A 21,871-nucleotide genomic window follows, 5' to 3' on the forward strand; every position below is an offset into this window, starting at 1 on the left:
ATTTTTTATTTTTATTTTGGAATTAGTTATTTTGTATTTGTTCTTTTTTCATTAGTTATTATTTCATTAGTTATAATTACATGTAACCATAACTACTAATACAAATGAGAAGAATGAGTCAATCTGATCATGTTATGAGTTACATCAAAGGTTCTTTCTGTCTCTTAGACCATTTCTGTTCACTTTCCACAACATCATCTTTGTTAATTTCTCATCATATACGATGTGGTAACAGCAAGACATTGGGCCTCATTACGAGGTGGGCGGTAAGGGATTACTGGCACCGGTAAGGGCACCGGTGTCAGTAATCCCTTACCGCCCTACTACGAGTTCCCTTTGCGGGTCCTTCCTTAACGCCTGGTTTTTGCAGGCGTTAAGGACGGGACCCGCAAAGGGACACCAGTGTCTATAACGGTACCTCAATTTGTGGTACTGTTATTGCCGTCTTCCCCCTTCCCATTGAGCCCTATGGGGGCTCAAATGGGAATGGGGAATGGCCCTGGTGAATGGGGAATTACCGGTCCCTCCGACCTCGGAATGGACCGGTAATTACTCCATTCACCAGGCCAGAGTCGGAAGGGTTTTGGAGGCAGCCATGGCGCTACTAGCGCCATGGCTACCTCCTATTATTGCGCCAACATTTTCACAGTTGATTTGGTTTTGCTATGGAACAAATATAAATGTTTTTCAGTTTGATCCAACTTGGTTCGTTGTAATTGTATTGCAAGCCCCAGTGAGACACGTGTTTCGCCTTAAAAAAGCCTTTTTCAAATCAGGGCTAATCTAGGACCTACACAACGATTTCGGAGGCAATGCGGGAAACTAGGATCTGTTCAAGGAAGAAAGTTTGGGATATAACCCAATAGAGAATTCATAACAACCGCATTGAGCGAATATATATACTTCGTAAACAACCGGGAATTAGCCCAGATTTGAAAATGGCTTTTTTAGGCCGAAACACGTGTCTCACTGGGGCTTGCAATATAATTACAACGAACCAAGTTGGAGCAAACTGAAAAACATTTATATTTGTTCCATAATAAAACCAAATCAACTGTGAAAATTTTGGCGCAATAATTACAGAGTCATTCTTATTTTGACACACAAATATCAAATAACATAACATAAAATAACTTAAAACTATCTTTACAACTTCTTGTGTATGAAGTGATAGCTCTGTGGAATCGTTAACCAGACTTCATAAGCTTCAGTCCCTCAAATAATTCCTGCATATTCACATGCCAGTGCATTACAGCTGTCTCTTCCCTGTACTCCTCACAACCTGTGTGTATTTGATGGTCTCCTCACAGACTCTTCTCTCTCTGCACTGACTGCCTCGCTGGTAGTACCCACCTGGCTCCTTTGAGATGCTCTTTACACAACATTTCTAGTAGCTAAGACCTAGCCGCAGGCTGGCGGGGACCTCATGGCAGAGACCTCAAGGGATGGACTCTTCGCCCAAGCAACACCTGCCCCCAAAATGCAGGATAAGCCAAGGAAATGAGCTCCTAGCTCCTGTTATTTGGTTTGTCAAGCAGGCAAATGAATGTTTCATTCTGATGCCGATCTACAGAGGTCCACCGACCTAGAACGCTTAGACCCCCTGCAGGAACGTTCCAAGTAGTATGAGGTTAGGGACGGCATCTCCCTTTGTTTCAGTCAATGCATATCAGTTTCACAACCTCACTACCAGTCTCCAACAACGAGGAAATAAACACAGCACATCAAATCAGTTCTCCCTTTCCCCATAACTGTGTCAACATTGCTTTATATAATGGTGTTGACATCTGCCTCAGATGACGCTTCCCTCTCCACAGCATCAGGAGACTCCACTCTCTACAGCAGGGGTCAGAAACCAAGAAGCGACACAGTGCAGAGTATCTTTAACCTCAGCCTCCAGATTAACCTTTAACTGTTACTCATGCATCTGCTTTAGTATAACATGGAAGTTTCATAGGTAGGACACAGAACCAATGTGTTTTGCTTTTTCTCCTAGGTTTTGAATTTTTTGAGACAAGCGCAAAGGACAACATCAACGTCAAGCAGACCTTCGAGCGGCTTGTCGACATCATCTGTGACAAAATGTCGGAAAGTTTGGAAACAGATCCCGCCGTGGTCACAGGGAAGCAGAACACTAGACTAACAGACAACCCGCCACCTCAGCAACCCAACTGTGGCTGTTAATCGCTCAGTGGAGCTGTTCCGCTGCGTGCAATTGCCAATGAGTATTTATGAATGGTCTACACACTGTTATTTATATCGTTTAATAATTTATTGGGAGAAAATACAGTTATTTTATATCATCGGATAGATTACCTTAAATTGTTCAGGGGGTCCAATGTGGTAATGTTAGGCAAAAAAAGTGCTCATACATTTGTTAAGGCCTCTTCATCTGTTGGCATATGTTATGTATATGTATGTTGTGTGTTGTAAACCCTTTATTTCTTGGGATTTTTCATCGCATTCTGCCCCTGGTTGTGTGCCCTCTACTGCTAGAACGCGACTCAACTTTGCTTAATTAGTTTTGATAAATGGCGACGCATTGTGAACTTACTTCATGTACAATAGCTTAATCTTCTGGATGCCATCTTCCCCTCCAGACTGGACATGGACTCAACATATTACTTGAAAGCTGTTGGCGTGTTTGGCATGTTATGCAGCTCTCCCATCTGACGGATATATTCAAGGGCTTTTTCTCTCCCAGTCTTAAGTTAAAACACTGAAATGAAGGAGCTCCTTTCTTTGCAAATTGCTAAGTGTCGAACGTCCACATAAACATGGATTTACAAAGGGAGTTCTTTATTGTAGTACATCTTAAAGTCGCTCTTACTGCATGCCCTGGGCCACGAGGCCATCAACTCGGCCACTTAATCCAAGCAGGGTTCTTAAGGCTGCTGTTTCATGGTGGTTAATATGTAAGAAAGGAATTAATTTATGAGATGTGGTAGACCTTAACACACCTATGCACGTGAGATGGCTCGTTTTGTTTTATTGTCCTTGCAAGACTTATTTAACCCTTTCATCATCCTTCCAATGTACATACATGGGTTGCAATTGGTAATGAAAATATAAAGAAAAACCATCTGGAAAACACTTTGGAAAAATCTAAAAGATCTGTACACGTAATTGAACAAGACTTATACTTTATTCTTTCTCTGTATACATATATCTATATATATTTGTGAAAGTTTGTTTGTATATTCGGGGTTGGCTCCAGCCCCATAACAGTTGGTAGGCTGACATTTTGGCCCAAGGTCGACATACCAGTCTGGGGGTGTACTGGCGATAGTGAATTTGACCCACCCCACTCATTCGCCCTGCACAGGGCGGGGTCTGGCCCTGTGCTATCAGTATAGGAGATCTCGGGAGATTGCCGATTTTGCGATTGTTGGCTCGAGCCCTACAATAGTTGGTGGGCTGAAGTTTTGGTCAGAGGTCGGTATACCAGTCTGGGGTGTACTGGCGATAGTGAAATCTGACCAACCTCACCCAATCGCCCTGCACAGGGCCGGGTCTGGCCCTGTGCTATCAGAATAGGTGATTTTAGGCGATTGCCAACTTTGTGACTTATTCAAAAATAGCAAGTTAGGACACAAGGTTGGCATATCAGTCTGGGGTGTACTGGCGATGGTGAAATTTTACCATGTTCCCTGCACAGGGGTGGAGTGGAGTCCGACATACCTGCTGAGGACGTGGGGCAGTGAAGTCAGATAAAATATCCTTGCTCCCAAAGGCTTAAAGCAGAATGAGGCTGCACACAGTTAGAGCCATGGGCATCTAGTTATCTGTGCCACCAGAGTACACTCCTGCTGATTTTGGCAGATTGGAAAACCCTTCATAGGGGATTCAGTGCCTGGGGGTATCTGGGTGTAGTGAAAATCATGGGGATATCCACAGGAACCAAGGGATGTGTGGGTGTCTGGAGGATCCTGTGGATGTGTGGGTGTATGGAAGATCCTGAGTATCTGTGGGTGTATGGGGATCCTGGTGATGTACAGAGGACCGTGGGGATGTGTGGGTGTATAGAGGATTCTTGGGATGTGTGGGTGTATGGAGGATTCTGGGGATGTGTGGGGTGTATAGAGGATTTTCGGAATGTGTGGATGTATAGAGAATTCTTGGGATGGGCGGGTGTATGGAGGATTCTGGGGATGTGTGGGGTGTATAGAGGATTTTCGGAATGTGTGGGTGTATAGAGGATTCTTGGGATTTATGGGTGTATGGAGGATTCTGGGGATGTGTGGGGTGTATAGAGGATTCTGGGGATGTGTGGGTGTATAGAGGATTCTTGGGATTTATGGGTGTATGGAGGATTCTGGGGATGTGTGGGGTGTATAGAGGATTCTGGGGATGTGTGGGTGTATAGAGGATTCTTGGGATTGTGGGTGTATGGAGGATTCTGGGGATGTGTGGGGTGTATAGAGGATTTTCGGAATGTGTGGATGTATAGAGAATTCTTGGGATGGGCGGGTGTATGGCGATCCTGCTGATTTGTAGAGACTCCTGGGATGTGTGGGTGTATGGAGGATCCTGGGTATTTGTGGGTGTATAGAGGATTCTTGAGATGTGTGGGTGCATGGGGGATCCTGGGAATGTGTGGGTGTATGGAGAATCCTGTGGATGTGTGGCTGAATGGAAGATTTGTTTCGCTACTCTCCGCCCCTCTGCTGTTTTTTTAAATCTCTTGGCAGCACAGATGGTGGAGTCAGATGTAGGAGATTTAAATTTGCATTCGAATTACAATGGCTCTGACTTTGCTAAGGAATGTTTAATCACGGTGGAACCACCTTTCTATTACCCCAATTATTTTAACACGTTTACTAGCACAGCATACTTTCTTTGTTACTCTACAAAGTGTTTTAAGTTCCCTTGTCATATATTTTGTCAATCCCCCTTTGCTAAAGATCTCATTTTAGCAGAGAACATTCAAAGCATGCAGAACTAGTTGAATGGGTTATACAGAACAGTAATAGGCTGCCAACCCCCTTGCTTTGACGCCAGAAAGCTGACCATCCCATTAATGCCATCTTCAGTAACAAAATCCACAATATAAGGGTTTTCTCTCAGGCCACTGTGATACCCGTAGAAATGCCAAAAGCTATTATATGTTCTGCCCTATTTAGTAAATAACATCTCTACCTACAGATATAATCGCTGAGCGTATCAGGACCCGGCTTCTACAACCTGTTTCCTCGTTGTTCTTTGTGTTTTTTTGCCCCTGTCAATGCAACATTTGTGGAGGATAGGTAAGTTCCCACAGGATTTCCACATGGCAGGCCCCTTCCTCTAAAACCATCTGTTGATCTTGAGTAAGTTGCTGGAGAAGAAGATGGTGGCACCACTTCATAACCTTCTGACCACCATTCTGGGTGTGGGCCTGGGCATAGGACAGAGACTGCAGTACTGTCACCGCCGGTGTGGGGGAGCCTTCCAGCCATAATCAATGCCATGGTGGATCACCCTTTTCTTCTGCCAGAATCTCTGTAAAGTAGCCAGTACATCAGGAGAAGCCCTCTAATGCTCCTCTTTTTTAATGGGTGAAGGGCAGTAAGTAAGAAAGGGAAATTTAGCATCTCTGCCCTACAATTTCATCTCTGGGATGCTATGGGTATTCTGTTGTGTCACATAATATACACATATGTCTATCCTTTAAGTCTGATCTCAGATGTTGTTTTACAAATTGAATCCTACGCTCAGGTATTCCTGCAGGCAAATTCCTTCCCAGGTATATATGTAGGGCGCACACTCAGCCCCAGAGGATTATCCAGGCACTGTTGAGAGATAACAGAGGCTGTTACCCAAACTCAATGGTGCTCCGTTCAATGCCAAGAAAACACATGTTATCTTGTTCTGACCTCCCAAATGATGTGCACTTCATACCGCCTTGGTCCCATTCTATCACACTGCCGCTAGCCCCGAAGACTGAAATCTAGGGAGGATCTCAGAGAGTCTTGTACCTTTAACCCCTCAGATTAATGCTCTTTCCAGATATCGTGTTATATCTACATCGTAGCGTGAACAGCACATCACCTGGCAGCAGTCTCAGAGCACAGGGAAGGGTGCTGGAACACACGGGGGACAAGGGCTATCCTAAAACATGTTGCAATCACTATTACTACAGAAGCTGGATGTTAAGGTTTGCCAGCTTGAGGGGCCCTCAAATGTCCTTCGGATTAATGGCAAAGCTGAGGGAACACACCTAACTAGGTCCTAGGGCCACATCTAAGCATCTGAAGTCTAAGAGTCCTTCATTAATTCACACATAGGCCACATAACCTTCACCTACCCTTGGTTCACTAAGACAAAGCTGAATGCGTTGATAAGGAATGCTGCTCTTCAACTGATTCTAGGGCTTGCCAAGCGATATCATGTTATGGGGGGATTATCTGAACTGCGCTGGCTCCCATTGGAGAGGTGAGTTCTATTGAAGACACTGGGACTTACTACGAGTCTGGTGATGAAGTACAAAGTGGCGGTGAAGTGTCCGTGATTACATTACTGCCACTTTTCGGCACCACCAAATGATGGCATTTGCTGTATCCACCTTTACATCGGATACCCCAATTTGACGCATGGCTCCCAGTCAAGCCGCCAGAGCAATCGAATCTCTTTTGGAACCTAAAGATTACCCGTTTATGAATCTATTGACTTTTCATATTCCCTTCCTATGTTAAGCTTGGAAAGGCAGGTTTTGAATTTCTACTTGAAGCCCTTAGAATTGAGTTCCTTCTTTATGTCGATTGTAAGGGCAGTGCAATGTTTGGCACCCATTGTGATCAGAACAGAAGGGTACTCCGAAAGGTATTTCCTTTAGCTAGTTGTGGGCACACCCGGTTCACTGGTGTCTGCATGTCGTAGACCTCCCCTGTCACTGAGGCCCACTCCCGACAAGGCTAAAGCCGGCCTTCTCATCAAATTCTGATGTACAAATAAAAACCGCACATCTGGGTCTTTTGATGACCTTTTCCTCCGAATACATATTTCGTCATGTGTGTGCATAAAGACTAGCTTTATAATGATTCATGATGAGCATTGACATGAATGTTTAGCCGAGGCCATGGGCGTAATTTTAGGGGGGGACAAGGGTGTTTGTCCCCCCCAACTTTCATGGCACACCAGTTTGCCCCATTCATTTGGCTGGGGCACCTTTTCTTCAGATGTCATGTCCCCCCCAACTTTTTCTGCAAAGTTACTTAAAAGATATCGAATAAAGCACGATCACCAGTACCCCTGAACTGACAAGTTGAATTTGTTGTCCAGGGTCACACAAGGCAGCGGCTGCTGCTCTCCCACTTAATGGTCTCCATGTTGAGGCTGATGTGTGGGTGCTCCTTGATCAGTCTGGTATACAGTGTGACAGTTGTCTTGCTGGTGATGAGGTTTATCCGCCAATCACTGTACCACATCCAGAAGGGGTCCAACATCCCCCAGAATGCAGCCCATGTTCCATCTTCCGGTGTTGAGTGTCTGCAAAATCCCCCAGAATGCAGCTCATATTTCATCTTCTGGGTGTGTCTGCAACATCCCCCAGAATGCATCTCATGTTTCATCTTCTGGGCATGTGTGCAACATCCTCCAGAATGCAGCTCATGTTCCATCTTCCAGTTGTAAGTGTCTGCAACATCCCCCCGAATGCAGCTCATGTTCCATCTTTCGGGGTTGGGTGTCTGCAACATCCCCAAGAATACAGCTCATGCTCCATCTTCCAGGCGTGTCTACAACATCCTCCAGAATGCAGCTCATGTTCCATCTTCCAGGGTTGGGTGTCTGCAAAATCCCCCCAAATGCAGCTCATGTTCTATCTTGAGGGCGTGCCTGCAACATCCCCCAGAATGCAGCTCCTGTTCCATCTTCTGGGCGTGTCTACAACATCCCCCAGAATGTATCTAATGTCCCATCTTCTGGGCCTGTCTGCAACATCCCTCAGAATTCAGCTCATGTTCCATCTTGAGGGTGTGTCTGCAACAACCCCCCAGAATGGAGCTCATGTTCTAGCTTCCAGGCATTTCTGCAACATCCCCCACAATGCTGTGCATGTTCCATCTTCTGGGGGTGCGAGTCTGCAACATCCCCCAGAATGCAGATCATGCTCCATCTTCCGTGGGTGCGAGTCTGCAACATCCCCCAGAATGCAGCTCATGCTCCATCTTCCGGTGTTGGGTGTCTGCAGATTCCCCCAAAATGCAGCTCATGTTCCATCTTCTGAGCATGTCTGCAACATCCCCCAGAATGCAGCTCATGTTCCATCTTTCAGGGGTGGGTGTCTGCAACATCCCCCAGACTGCAGCTCATGTTCCATCTTCCAGGGCTGGGTGTCTGCAGCATCCCCAAGAATGCAGCACATGCTCCATCTTCTGGGCGTGTCTGCAACCTCCTCCAGAATGCAGCTCATGTTCCATCTTCTGAGCGACTGCCCCCAGAATGCAACTCATGTTCCATCTTCTGGGCGAGTCTGCAACATCCCCCAGAATGCAACTCATGTTCCATCTTGAGGGCGTGCTTGCAACATCCCCCAGAATGCAGCTCATGTTCCATCTTGAGGGCGTGTCTGCAATATCTCCCAGAATACCGCTCATATTCCATCATCTGGGGTTGGATGTCTGCAAAATCCCCCAAAATTCAGCTCATGTTCCATCTTCTGGGCGTGTCTGCAACATCCCCCAGAACGCAGCTCATGTTACACCTTGAGGGCGTGCCTACTACATCCCCCAGAATGCAGCTAATGTGCCATCTTCCGGGCGTGTCTGCAACATCCTCCAGAATGCAGCTCATGTTCCATCTTGAGGGTGTGTCTGCAATATCCCCCAGAATGCCGCTCATATTTACATCATCTGGGGTTGGATGTCTGCAAAATCCCCCAAAATTCAGCTCATGTTCCATCTTCTGGGCGTGTCTGCAACATCCCCCAGAATGCAGCTCATGTTCCATCTTGAGGGCGTGCCTGCACATCCACCAGAATGCAGCTCATGTTCATTCTTCTGGGTGTCTGCAACATCCCCCAGAATGCAACTCATGTTATATCTTCCGGGCATATCTTCGACACCTCAAACTGGCAGGTTATGGTGAATTGGAGTAACGAATCAGTCTCTATTCATGGCAGAGATGTTTTAGCACTTTGGGGAACTTTCCATAACGCTGCACTGTTTGAACTAGTATGTTTAATTAAACTAAAGCTTTCCTGTTGCCTGTCTTCTTCATGCAGATGTTGAGACAAGTGTTGAGATTGTCAGGTATTAAGCGTCTTCTTTCTTAGAATGGTCCTACCTGGAACCCTGTTGCATGATGGTTAACACGCCCTGAAAGAGAAATCGGATTAATCAAACATAAATGAGAGATAACTCAGGAGTAAGATGTGATTGGTTGATTACAGCTCTCATAGGGTTTGCATTGAGTCTTTTCAAGCACCGCATGTGCCTCGTGTTAGCTCCTGAACTCTCAGCCAAGTACGTCTCTGCAAACACTGTTTCCTGAGCATGGTTCTTGTATAGTAGTGACTAAGTGAGCAAAATCACGTTTAGCACTTGTTCGTGGTTAAAAAATGTTCATCATCCCTACCTGGTGAGTTCACCAACCGCATGCACGCACTGCTTATATCCACCCATTCCTCTTCCATGGGGGCTAGATTTCTTACAGAGCCTGGGTAAACTGTGGGGCGCTTTTTGCAATCGCAGCTGGATTCCCAGTGGGATTCCTGTCAAGTGTTTACAATATTCAAGCATCATTAGAGTTTAAGTGTGTCACTCCTGATGGGTTCATACTCACAGGTGAGTTATTTTTCTGTAGCTAACAATAATTCCTACATTTCAGAATGTTTTCCTTTATATTGAAACATCCTGAGTCTGTAAGGAAAGTTTTTCCTTTTTTTTACTCTGCCTGCCTCTTGTTCACCTGACAGGTGTTTCTGTTCTCAGTTCTCCCATCAGCTAAGTCTTCTCTGTTTTTCTGAATGGCCACAGCAAAGGATTGAATCGGCTGATGGATTGGGCTGTCTCCACGCGCTATCTTCGTGCTGGCACTTGAAGTAGCCCTTACAGGTGCCTTGGTTTAATCCACCTTAGAACTGAACAGAGAACACACACCATGCCTTGTGTTGTGTCACAATTGGCATTGAATAAAAAATGCTTTCTGTGCTACAAATCTCAGTGTTCATGCTCAGAACTTAGTTCCAGATAAAACCCCAAAAGGCTTGTGTTCTTCAGAAAAGAGGTTTTCTGTCCTAGTAATATTAGATAGAGGCTGATCAGATATGGTGGTCCTTCCAACAAGATCCTGGCATACATCCTGCCACTCTTTCCTACTGCTTCCGGGTCACAATTCATCGCCTCATCTAGTGGAAAGGACCACAAAGCCCAGGTTCCCTCTGGGACTTTGTGTGACTAGCCAATGAAATTGGGCCGCTTGTGAAAAAGAACAAAAATAATGTATTTCTTATATAGCGCTACACACCCATCAGTCTCAGAACACTCAAATAACAGAAGACATTATTATCCCACAGAGTGGTACTCATTTGATCGATCTCAGAAGGATGAAAGACTAAATTGACCCTGCCAGGATTCGAACCTGCCACAGCATGCTTCACACATATATGAGGGGTGAGTGCTTAGCTCACTGTGCTATCTGACTGGCAAAGCTCCTGGTTTGCTTAAGACAGAAAGCATGAATTGTAGTTTAGTTTTTCCTTACAAATCTTCATAACGCATCATGTAAAGGAAACATCTATATTTTTGAGTTAGGAGGCTAGTGTGTATTGATTGTCTGTAACACGTGACTATACTTTGTGATGATGTCAATGTTATCAGCTGTGGTGTTGTGCCTCGGATGGTGTGTTAAACTCTGTGTAGCTGTCCGGTGTTGCACGTGGAGCTGAAATGTCCTAAATGTTGCATGAAAATATACTCTGAAATCGATATTTTTCTATTTGAAACACCTCAAATTTGGGGGACCTTGGGCCACTAAGTGCAATATGTATTGACCCAGTCAGTGTAAGTAAGATGGCAAGAAGGGGGGGGGGACCCCCCTGTTCGCATGAGTGGGTGATGTGCGGCTGAGAATGCTTGTTTGAGTGGTGCATAGTGAGTGGTGCATACTGAGTGGTGCACACTAATCCGTGTTGAAATCGTGTGACTGTTTTCTTGTAAGATGTTCAGTGTGAATGTGTTCTGTGAGTGATGCTTATTTTTCTGAAACAAACTATTTTTAATGTACATCAGTGTGCTTGCTATATGTGCATGTTTACCGTTCTACTGTGCACACGTGTGTTTACGCTGTTTATTAGGATGTCGTAATCGTTGTAGTAGCAATCGATGAATTTCTGACGATATCATATTCTGTTCCTTTGCTAATTCGTATACGCGTTCAATGGCCATGCACCCTTGGATGCGGGCAGCAAATACGCATCCACCGTTTCCAGACCCACACAGCACGTGGCCTTCAATCTGAAGCCCAGTCTCTGTTCGTCAGTCTTTTTTTACTTGCTTCTGATCCGTCAACTTTCGCCAAATCCTCAGAGGGTAGGGGCTAGACGGTGATTCTATGAAGAGAAGCTCTTATGAACTACTTCTAAACCTGACATCAACAAAGCAGAAACCCCTGCTCTGCATACGCCCCGAAGCTGCAGTATTCCCATCACGTCTCTAACTAGATACATGACAACACACATTATGATCACTTTGATGATCAGTATCTACTCTTCCCTGCCTACCTTTACATCCATTCGAGAGGAACACCCTTCACTGCACTTGTCATTAGAGTTGCATCTTATTGAAAGGATCACTAGTGTTTGGGCCTGACCTCGGCATCCCAATGGAGAGTCTACCCAATAGTTGCACATCACGAGATTTACACATTTCTTTGTTTGGAATTAATGCAGAGCACGCTTGCTTGCAAGTCACTTCGAAATGGCGCGGTTACAAGAGGAGAGGAAGGATTGAGAGGGACTACTAGGAGGGAGAGCCAGGTCCCTTTCTCAGCTGGACATGGCTTAACAGTTCCTGTGTGGCAGAACAAGGGGTGGGGGGTAGGTTGGGGAGACAGATTCAAGTTCCTCTGGAGCTGGACAATGACAGTGATGGTGGCAGTGCTCCAGTTATAATAAAAATATCTATTTCTTATATAGCGCTACACGCACTTTGGTCTCAGAGCGCTGCTCCTTTGAATGGTTTTAAGTACAGGAAAAGGACAGGAAAAGTCCAAATATAGGCGCTAATAAATCAAAGATTTCCATAGATTGTGTTTAAAATATGACTTGTATTTGGGCAGTCTGTGAAGTATTGCTAAACACTCCCCCCACCACCTACTGTGGCCACATCTGGAATTCTGCACACATATACAATTGCTGCTTTGTCTTTTGTTTTGATTAGAAACGAGTACAGGAGAATTCAAACTCTCGTCTATTGACTTTATTGACTTTCATTTAATTTCTCACTGACGTCATTTTCCCTGAAAATGTTAAGCATGGAAATATTTTGACTTCCAAAATAATGGGATGGCTTCCACATGTGGAGGCCTCCAATTGTATGACTCAATCTCTGGATAGTGTCTCCAGTCTGAACTCTGAGTGACCAAGTGCCTTGTGCCTCAGGGTTGGGCTACAGAGCCCAGGGAAGGAGCTGTTCATAAGTATTTTCACTACTTCATTGACTTCACTGTGACCTGGTTTCTTTTATTGTATTGTTTAAAGCACAGACCTAGCCCAAGAGCAGCAGAGCGCTGTACAGGGTGTGGGTAGCCAGCGTTTGGGCTGGCATCTTTCAACAGTAGCGCAGTACTGTGAATGGTGGCCTGTGCATCCATTGGGACTAGTCAATAGTCAGGTGCTGTTGAAAAAAGCCATGTTTCGAAGCATTAGCAAAATTGGAGGATTGTGAGGGCATTCAGAGCCGATTACAGGATTAAATTACAGAGGGTTGTTTCGTGAAATGAGAAGAATTGTTGGTGGGGCCTCTCTTTGCAGACTAGTTGTGAAGGGAGCTGGATAGTGGATTTGCTGAGCGTGGGGCGTGTGCCACCAGATATGTGGAGCTTAATTGCCAGGTAAACTGTTGCGCTACTGGTGACTGCTTTGTAGATGGTACATGAAGTCTTGAACAGCATCCTCTCCTGCAGAGGAAGCCATTGTAGTTTGCCTAGGACGGGGGTGGTTTTGGTGAATGTAGGCCTGCCTCTACTCCTTTCATTCATGAGATTAACCAGTTATTTTGTTCCATTTTAATGTGGGCATTGAAATCAAGGGACACAAACCCATTCTCAGTTGATGGGCAAGGTGATGGAGCTTGAAGTAAACATTGGGGCTTGGTCGCTCGTGATAACACAAGCACTGATGGTACATGCACTGATCGATGTCTCCACCGTTTGAATGCCTAATAGGTCGCCTATTTTTCTTACAACCAAGCGCTAGTTGCATGTTTAGGGCATTAACGGGAGAATTAGAAAATGGCAGCTCATTATTGCCTTACAATGGCCATCAGGAGGCAGTCACCGTTGGTCATGGGCAACAACTCCTGGTCCTCTGTACACCCCCAAAGATGGCCAGTGAATAAAAGATCTGCTGCGGTTGGACACTTGCATTCTCACCGGATTAGCACACCCAGGGGTGCTGTCAGGGCCTTGCAACCACCCTAACGGCTGCCCCTTGTTGGCAGCCTTATGACACAGAAACATAGAGCCTCATTACGAGTTGGCTGGTATTCTAGTGGTAAGTCTGCCGGAATACTGCCCAAAGGAATTAGTGTTACCACCACTTGGTCTGGCAGAATTATTGCTGGATTAAAAATGACGGTGGCAGAGTTAATCCCCATTTTTTGAGAGTCCACTCTGGGGCGTTTTTGGTAGAATTAGCATTGTGGAATTACCGTCACGGTAATTCCACCAATTCTGCTGATGTTCAGCAGAAAGTGGGAGGATTTGAGTATGGAGGAGCGGGAAATGTGGCAGTAATTCCGTTACTGCCAATTTTTTTCCCACACCGCCATACTCGTAATGAGCCCCATAGTCCTTTAATTCGGGACATTGGGCCTCATTACACGGAAGGCGGTAATCCAGGGTGCTATTAGCACCCTGGACCATGCCGGTAAATTACCGGCACCGCCTTGGCGGAAAGGGGATTTACCGCCCCATTCCAAGGTTGGAGGGGCGGTAAATCCCCCTTCCGCCATTGCCCTTCCCCATTCCCATTTCTGCCCCATAGGGCTCTATGGGAATGGGGAAGGCGCTAATTACGGCACCGCAATTTTGCGGTGCCGTAATTAGCTCCGAGGTCCCTTAGCGGGTTGGTACTTAACGCCTGCAAGAAGCAGGCGTTAATTCCTCCAACCCGCAAAGGGACCTCGTAGTACGGCGGTAAGGGTTAACGGTCACCGTTGCCATTAACGGTGACCGTTAACCCTTACCGCCGTCCGTGTAATGAGGCCCATTGAACGTGCGCGCTGTGCACGTTAAAGCCTAACTTTTGCTGGCCCCCTCAGACAGTCACCTCCCTCTTATCACCTGTTGGTCGTTTTACTCTGGTATCCCGACATTAGCAACCTGCTGGAAAAGAGCCATTCATAGCTTTCCATAGTGTTCAGCTACCAGTTGGCTGGATCTCCCGAGATAATCTTCAGTTATTCAAATTAATTCAAGCTCCCTATGAGTGCCTCGGTCAGTTTTTCCCAGTTGTAAAGCAAGGGGACCCCTAAACACCATGTTGAAATGGGTCGCCGCCAGCACTGACACAGCTTGAGCTCTCAGCTGGCCCTGAGCAGAACCCGCCCCGCATCAGCCACGCACGAATCAACTTCAATGCCTGTGGCTTCACATCATGGAAATACGTAGCTGGTGGTGCCCTTGTTGTTTACAATGTCTATCTTACTAGAATCGTGCGTTCTCCGTTAAATTCGTTCCCACTCACCGGTTAGCCTGTGACTAATGTCATGTATCGTTTATTGAAATTCTCGCAAGAAGCATTGTTGAGGATTCCCTTGACAGCACTCAAATGGGCATGTTTACTACTTTTTATGGGTTAACGGTAATGGAGTCGCTGTTCTCACATTCTGTGCGACTTCCTGGCTTAAACGCCTCGTTCAACTGCATGTACTGCCACCCAGTGGCGAAAAAGCATTCCAACGGGTAGTGAGAAATTATGCACGTTCTTTTTAAAAAGTTCAATTATTAAACATCATGAAACATACCAGACCACCAATCACACTTAATGTTTCATAGAACACCTAGAAACGAAAACACAGAACTGAAGAGTCCTCTGAACCACAAACGAACATTACATGCCGAGTTGTTTTGAAAGACCCCCGCCCCACACAAGATCATAACAGCAAACAGCAAACCTTTATTAGTGTAAGTTGCCATGCATGGTTGCACATAGCCTATGCCTCAGCAAACGCAAGTTCAAAGAATTCATTGAAATAGGAACACTTTTATTAAAATCTGCAATCATCGTGTCTGAGAGTCCACAAACCTACACCAACATACTCAAATTGACCTGTATGTGTACATTTGTTTTTCGTTGCCTGTCATTATTGTGTAATCACAGCAGAAAAGCATAACTAAAATATGTCTGCGCAAGTATCACGCTGAAAGGCGCCCTGTCTGTGCAAGGTCATGACTTCCGGTATATGTACTAACGGTGGCCTAGAAGCAGGGGACCCGTCCGGCGGCCGCAGCTTCGCTCCTCTCTCATTTGTTAAAAAGATATTCTAGTGTTTTACTCTCGACCCATATTATAACAACTGTCAGTAATGGAGCTACTGCGCACGTGCGTGCACACACACGTGCCTATAGCCATATATTTCTATCTGTTCCCAGCTACCTCCACACAGTAACACCTTGGGCCCGATCACAGAAACTTTGCACCGGTGCAAGTGCAAAGTGTGCACAGTATTTGCACTAGGGCAAAGTTTGTTCCATTTTTTTAAAACACTGGGACACATTAAAAAACCATTGCACCTTGACAAGTACAGTTTGGCATATTAAAAGCACAAGGGCAAAATATTGCCACAGTGCAAAAAGGATGCATGGAACTCTCGCTGGCTGGCTTCTGAAAGACAGTGGCAAACCACTGCATTGACAGAGAGATAACTACTCTAGGGACAGCATGCGTCTGGTATTTCATTGTACGCACACATCACAGGGCTGCATCAAGCACAATCTGAGGTTTCAAAGCATGTACACACCAGAGGGCTACATCATGAGCTCAGCCTGAGGTTTCAGTGAATGCAAACGTCACAGGGATGCACCAGGGGCACAATCTGTGGTTACAAAGCATGTACACACCACAGGGTTGTATACTGGATCTGTCTGAGGTTTCAGTGAATGCACACTTCACAGGGCTGCATCAAGGACACAATCGGTGGTTACAAAGCATGTACACACAACAGGGTTGCATCATGAGTTCGGCCTGAGGTTTCAGTGAATGCAAACATCCCAGGGCTGCATAGGGGGCACAATCTGAGGTTTGAAACCATCTACACAGCACAGGGCTGCATCAAGGACACAATCTGAGATTTGAAACCCTCTACACAGCACAGGGCTGCATCAAGGACACAATCTGAGGTTTGAAACCATCTACACAGCACAGGGCTGCAACAAGGACACACTTTGAGGTTTGAAACCATCTACACAGCGCAGGGCTGCATCAAGGACACACTCTGAGGTTTGAAACCCTCTACATAGCACAGGGCTGAATCAAGGACACAATATGAGGTTTGAAACCCTCTACACAGCACTGGGATGCATCCAGGGCACAATCTGAGGTGTCAAAAGCATTTACACAGCACAGGGTTGTATCCAGGCTCAGTCTGAGGTCTCAGTGGATGCAAACATCACAGGGCTGCATCAGGGCAGAATCTGAGGTTTGAAACCATCTACAGAGCACAGGGCTGCATCAAGGACACAATCTGTTGTGTCAGTGCATGCACAAGTCAGCGGGTGGCACCATGCACACTCTCAATACGGAAAGGAAGATTAACCTTCCCCACATGGGCATCAGGGAATAAATGTTTATAGGAATCAGATACCCACGCTGTACATGTCGTGATGTGGAATGAAGGCAGAGTTTTGTACCGCAACTCGCCTTGCATGCAGATTACTAGCCTATATTTCTATAACGAGTCTGTCAAGGAGGACCATAATGTGGTCCCAGAAACGGAGAACCAAGCCTACCTGGTGATACTATCAGCCTGGGAACTCTAGCACCTGAAATGATCCTGCAATCCCCAGCAAGGCCCTCTCCCGCCACTGTAGCCGATGCCACCGAGCTGTGCCACAGATTGCACATTGTGTGGCTGCTGTGTCAGCACTATGCAGGAATAATTGCAATCCGTGGGCTTGTGCGATGGCACAATTGCATGGCCTTTTCATGGTTACTCCCATCACACGCTCATCTCTTCGTATCAGTGTGCGATTGTGGGATGCCAATGATATGGGTGTGCTGTGCCACTCTGCGCATCCACAACTTTCACTCTCTGTAGTTAGGCCTACTTTTTACACTGTTGCAGGCCTCAATGGCCCCTCTGCCCATCTTTAAACTATCCCCGTTTTAACCTGAAGCCTGGCAGCAGTTACTGTTACCAGTCTGGAAGCCTTCTTCCAGTTCCCCTTCTCTGCCACTCACTAGACGTGCACTTGCCACTGCCACCTGTCTTTATGCAGAGCACACAGTGGCAGTCAACCCCCCAATCACTTCTACTCATGTCATCAATGGGTGAAAGGCTGGGTGGGAGCCTCCACGATGTTAAAATGTATTCAGCCGGACAATTAGGAACATATGATGGCGGGAAAATGAATGGTAAAATGCAGAATAAACAGGGAGCAGCGAATCCAAACATTAAACACAAATAGGTTGGCTGGTGGTCAGACACATTCTCCAGTATTCGAGGGCATCTAGCCAAAATGCCCTTCCAACCTGGGTCCATGATCATAAATGACTGGTGTGGCAACGCGGAATATCTTTGGGAAGGCTAAAGATGGCCTGAGAAGCGTGCAAGCCCTGGGAAGTCGAGCTGCAGGGTTTAAACATGTCCCTCTGGGTATAGTGCCAGATGATATGGACGTCTTAGATTTAGAGTGGCACTAGTGCACATGACATTTCACCCGCCTTTGAATATGAAGAGTTGTGACCCATCCCTTTTTGCCAGGCGCTCTGCTGCTGTGGTAGTTAAACTGATGCAAAGACATAATCACCCCATACAGTAGTCACTGGGAGGGGGTGCAGAAAAAAAGCTATTAAGTAGCCAATCGGACTTCAAAAATCCAAACAAGCAAAATTCGGTACTGAAAAAAGAGAGGCATTTTACAATGTTTAAACTTGTGCTGTTTGCATCGGTGCATTAGTAATGTTTTCCTGCTTTCCTTTTGGCCTTTCCTGCGTTTTATGGTGGGAGGAGCCTCCTACATGCCTTTTCTTTTTTTTCTTACTATCCCCTTAACCTGTATCCCATCTACCTATTTTGTTCACTGCTTTTGTAAGATGTCGAGAGACTCACAGTTGTGGCTTTCTCTGCAATGTCTTTAGCATTACCCTGGCGTGTAGTACACTTTACCACTGTACTTCTGGTGATACCGATAGTCTCCGGCCACTTGATTCCGCTGGCAGTAAGCTTTGGAAAGGAGAAGTAGGTGCTGCATTCGCCCCCCAACCAATAGCTATGCAACCATTCTTGCGAAACAGTTCTTAGCTCTTGAAAGTAATGATCATGGAACAGTGGCGCAGCAGTTGCTCAAATGGTAAACTGTGACAAGTGTCCCCTAAATGAGATAATCTAAAGGTACATTAGTTAAGAAAAGAGAGCTGCTGTTTATCGACATGAGGTGAGCCAGCCCATGTTTCGCCCCCTATACCTGTACTTCCTCGGGCCTCCGCAAAGAGGTTTTCTTTTTCCTATTAAGGGGCTCATTCCCATTGAGAGAGATGTGGATAAACCCCAAATAAACAGTACTCTGTGCGTCTCCCCATCACTCAAGAGATTTCCTACACATATAAGGCACCCCACAATGAAACTCCATTACAGGGGTTCTGGCTCAATGCAGGAAATGCAAGGTCTATCCAGGGGGATCGGGATTCTGATCCCCACAGGTGAGATGGATTGTTGCAAACTCACTTTCATCAAAATCATTATTTTCTGATACGATGGAATTAGTCAATATTTACCATAGAGATAAATACTTTGATGACGTTGATTGACCTCCACGTATTACCTTTAGAAAATCAAGTCAGCAGCCAAGCAATCATGACATGCCTTCTCATTCATGCTGACTGATAAGATTTACATCAGTACAATTAGTGCTAATGGTTAAAAACAACAACACGTACCTGTCAGTCTGATTTTCCAAAGTATTTTACAGATCAAAATGTACTACAGAAGCCATTGTACCTGAATTTAAAGGTAATAGTGAAAAAGAAGACCCACAAAAAGTAAAGTTGAAGTGGCTAGCAAAAGTGATCCTGGGGTTGATCTTTAAATATTTGATATGATGGATGGGATGGAGGGAACCTTTGTGCGTTCTGCCTGACTACATGGAAAATACCAATACATCCTCTCTGCCTTTACTTTTTCTGATGTGGCAATGGTACCGTAACTCTGACAGATTCCATATGAAGATAGTGCCGTTAAATTGGAGCTAACGAGTTTAGATGTGCAGATCTAGAACTGTGTGGCTTACATTGATATTTTGAATTAAACACTGCAGTGATGATGTTTTGTGCCTCCCATAGCATTACAAAGCAGGCTTGTGGTATCAATGATCCTGTACACATAATGTGTGTGCTCACCTCTGTGTTCTACAACCAACTGATATGCTAATTACATTGGATTTTCTCAGAGGGATTGTGCATGAAGGAGGCCATTTTGTAGGAGTTAACATTTGTATTGTTTGTGTGGAAGTCCATGATGCCTGGCAAAAACACTTGTCTTCATTTGGGATAAAAGAAGCATACATTCTGTACCACTGTACCTGTGGACCAATCCTAGAGCCAACAAACTTACATATCCATTAGGACCATAGGCTAAATGACTATTATATATTTGTTGTTACAGACTGACAAAATGGATGCCTTTCCTATTGCCATTGTTATAGTGAGTCAAGTTTTACTGTTCTCATGTGTTCTAAAAAGCATCAGCAAACCATAGAATGTATAATTTCTTTGAAAAACCTGTCATGGCTACTTTGTCGTGGTACGAAAACTTTGTAGAGGCAATACTTGCTTCTGACTATCATGTAAGGTTGCTTTAATGGGACTACTTCATTTCTGTACTACTACACTCAGCGTGGTGTAAATGTTTTCCTTCTAAATTCTGCCGGTCATGCGGGACCCCCCTTCCATACTTGTATGCAGAAAATCCCATATCCGGATGCAAAGACTACTCGGGCTATTGTGCAGCATTTTAATCCTCTGTTTAAGTTCTGTAAACTTATGTACTAGAGTGAACAGTGAGTTTGTATGTGAATAACCCCCAACAACAAAGGGGTTGTTTTTGAAACGAATATACATAATAAAGAGACTATATTCATGAATTACTCGAGTCTTTCTGGATTCTTTCACTGGTTGTTTATTAATGAAGATTAATGTCTGCAAATATGTACACCATCTATTAATGAATACCGATGTCTGCCACTTCCGATACCCATAATGAGAATGTAAGTGCCTTAGAATACTAATATCCAACCACCTATTACCGATTTTAAAACAATTGCCCTAAAGTTTGTTTGCACTTTTTGATAGTCTTATATCTTGTTCTCTTTAAATGCTGCATTGGCCTCTGCCAATTATGGCCTGTTACCTATTATTTCCCACTGACTGACAAAACAGTACTGCACTCCCCTAGAGCCCACACTCCTTGTGTGTCCATAAAATGGAACTGCAAACAACATATTGCAGCAGGATTAGTCAGTACCTCAAGGCAGTGTGGCCTCGGCACTTTCCTGCCCACAAAGTATATTGTTAACTATACTTGTTCTCTTTTTTGTGCAGTGCTTCTTACCGGGTTAAACACGTTTCTAAGTGTTGGTGGCTTTTTCAAGGTGGGCAATAGATATATTTGAGACAGAAAATGACTTGCTAATGTCCTGATTACCTACCGAAAGTCTTCAATCCCTCAATTAATCAAGACTCTTAACTGAGCCTTAAAACTTGCCTTTTTCCAGAAATACCTACAATACCATGGCACCCCAGCACACCTCCTGTTACTTACTACTCAGTCACAGATCATTCTAAGAAACCGACTCTGCAGGAAGAAGGAACATACAACTGGTGCAAGAATGAAAGAAATGGAGCATGGGTGACTACTGGTGAGCAGCCAGCATATAATATCTTCACCCCTATATCTTGTGTCAATCTATTCGAAAGCAGGATACACTCATGCATCGTAGACCTTCTTTAACCCGGCAATCAATAATAACCCATACTGCTGTGGGGTTTAATGATAGCCCCAGCACACAAAAGGAAAGGCCAAGTTAGGCACCCTAAACCAAAGTTATATAAAGCACACAACACACCAGGTAAAGTGCTTATTTATTGAAGACCTCATGCAGCAACCCCCAACACAGCCTTCTTCTTTCACCTCAGGCCCTTCAACTAATCTAGCAAAACTCTGAGCAACAATCCTCTGTACACATTCCACCCCGTCATGCCAGGTTCCACCTGTGCCGATGATTATATCATAACACATCTCCTCTCCCTACTTCAATATATTGTTCTTTTTACCATTGAAATCCTGTTTTTCTTCCACACCTAGCCCCCTCTTACTCTCACTGCACCTCTCATCACACTTTCTACTAACACGGGTTCTGAATACAATAAGTCACCCTTCTTTTTCACAACACCTTTCCTTCCCCTCACCCAGTCTCCATATTGCACATCCAGTTCTTTCTTTCCTCCCCCACT

At 45.1% G+C, this 21,871-nt stretch overlaps 1 protein-coding gene across 3 annotated transcripts in view; it reads left to right on the plus strand.

Moving 5' to 3' along the window:
* The window catches only part of RAB3C (RAB3C, member RAS oncogene family), an 829,967-nt gene extending 809,465 nt beyond the window's left edge, over nt 1–20,502 (plus strand). For all 3 annotated transcript variants that reach the window (XM_069627320.1, XM_069627319.1, XM_069627321.1), the window contains exon 5: nt 1,997–20,502. In XM_069627320.1, coding sequence (XP_069483421.1) covers nt 1,997–2,184 — 188 coding nt within the window. In that variant the 3' untranslated portion in view covers nt 2,185–20,502. The remainder of the gene's footprint in view (nt 1–1,996) is intronic.
* The last annotated feature ends 1,369 nt before the right edge of the window (nt 20,503–21,871 follow it).

This window comes from Ambystoma mexicanum, chromosome 6p (genome assembly GCF_040938575.1).
Source record: "Ambystoma mexicanum isolate Mex_15411 chromosome 6p, UKY_AmexF1_1, whole genome shotgun sequence".
Lineage (NCBI taxonomy): Eukaryota > Metazoa > Chordata > Amphibia > Caudata > Ambystomatidae > Ambystoma > Ambystoma mexicanum.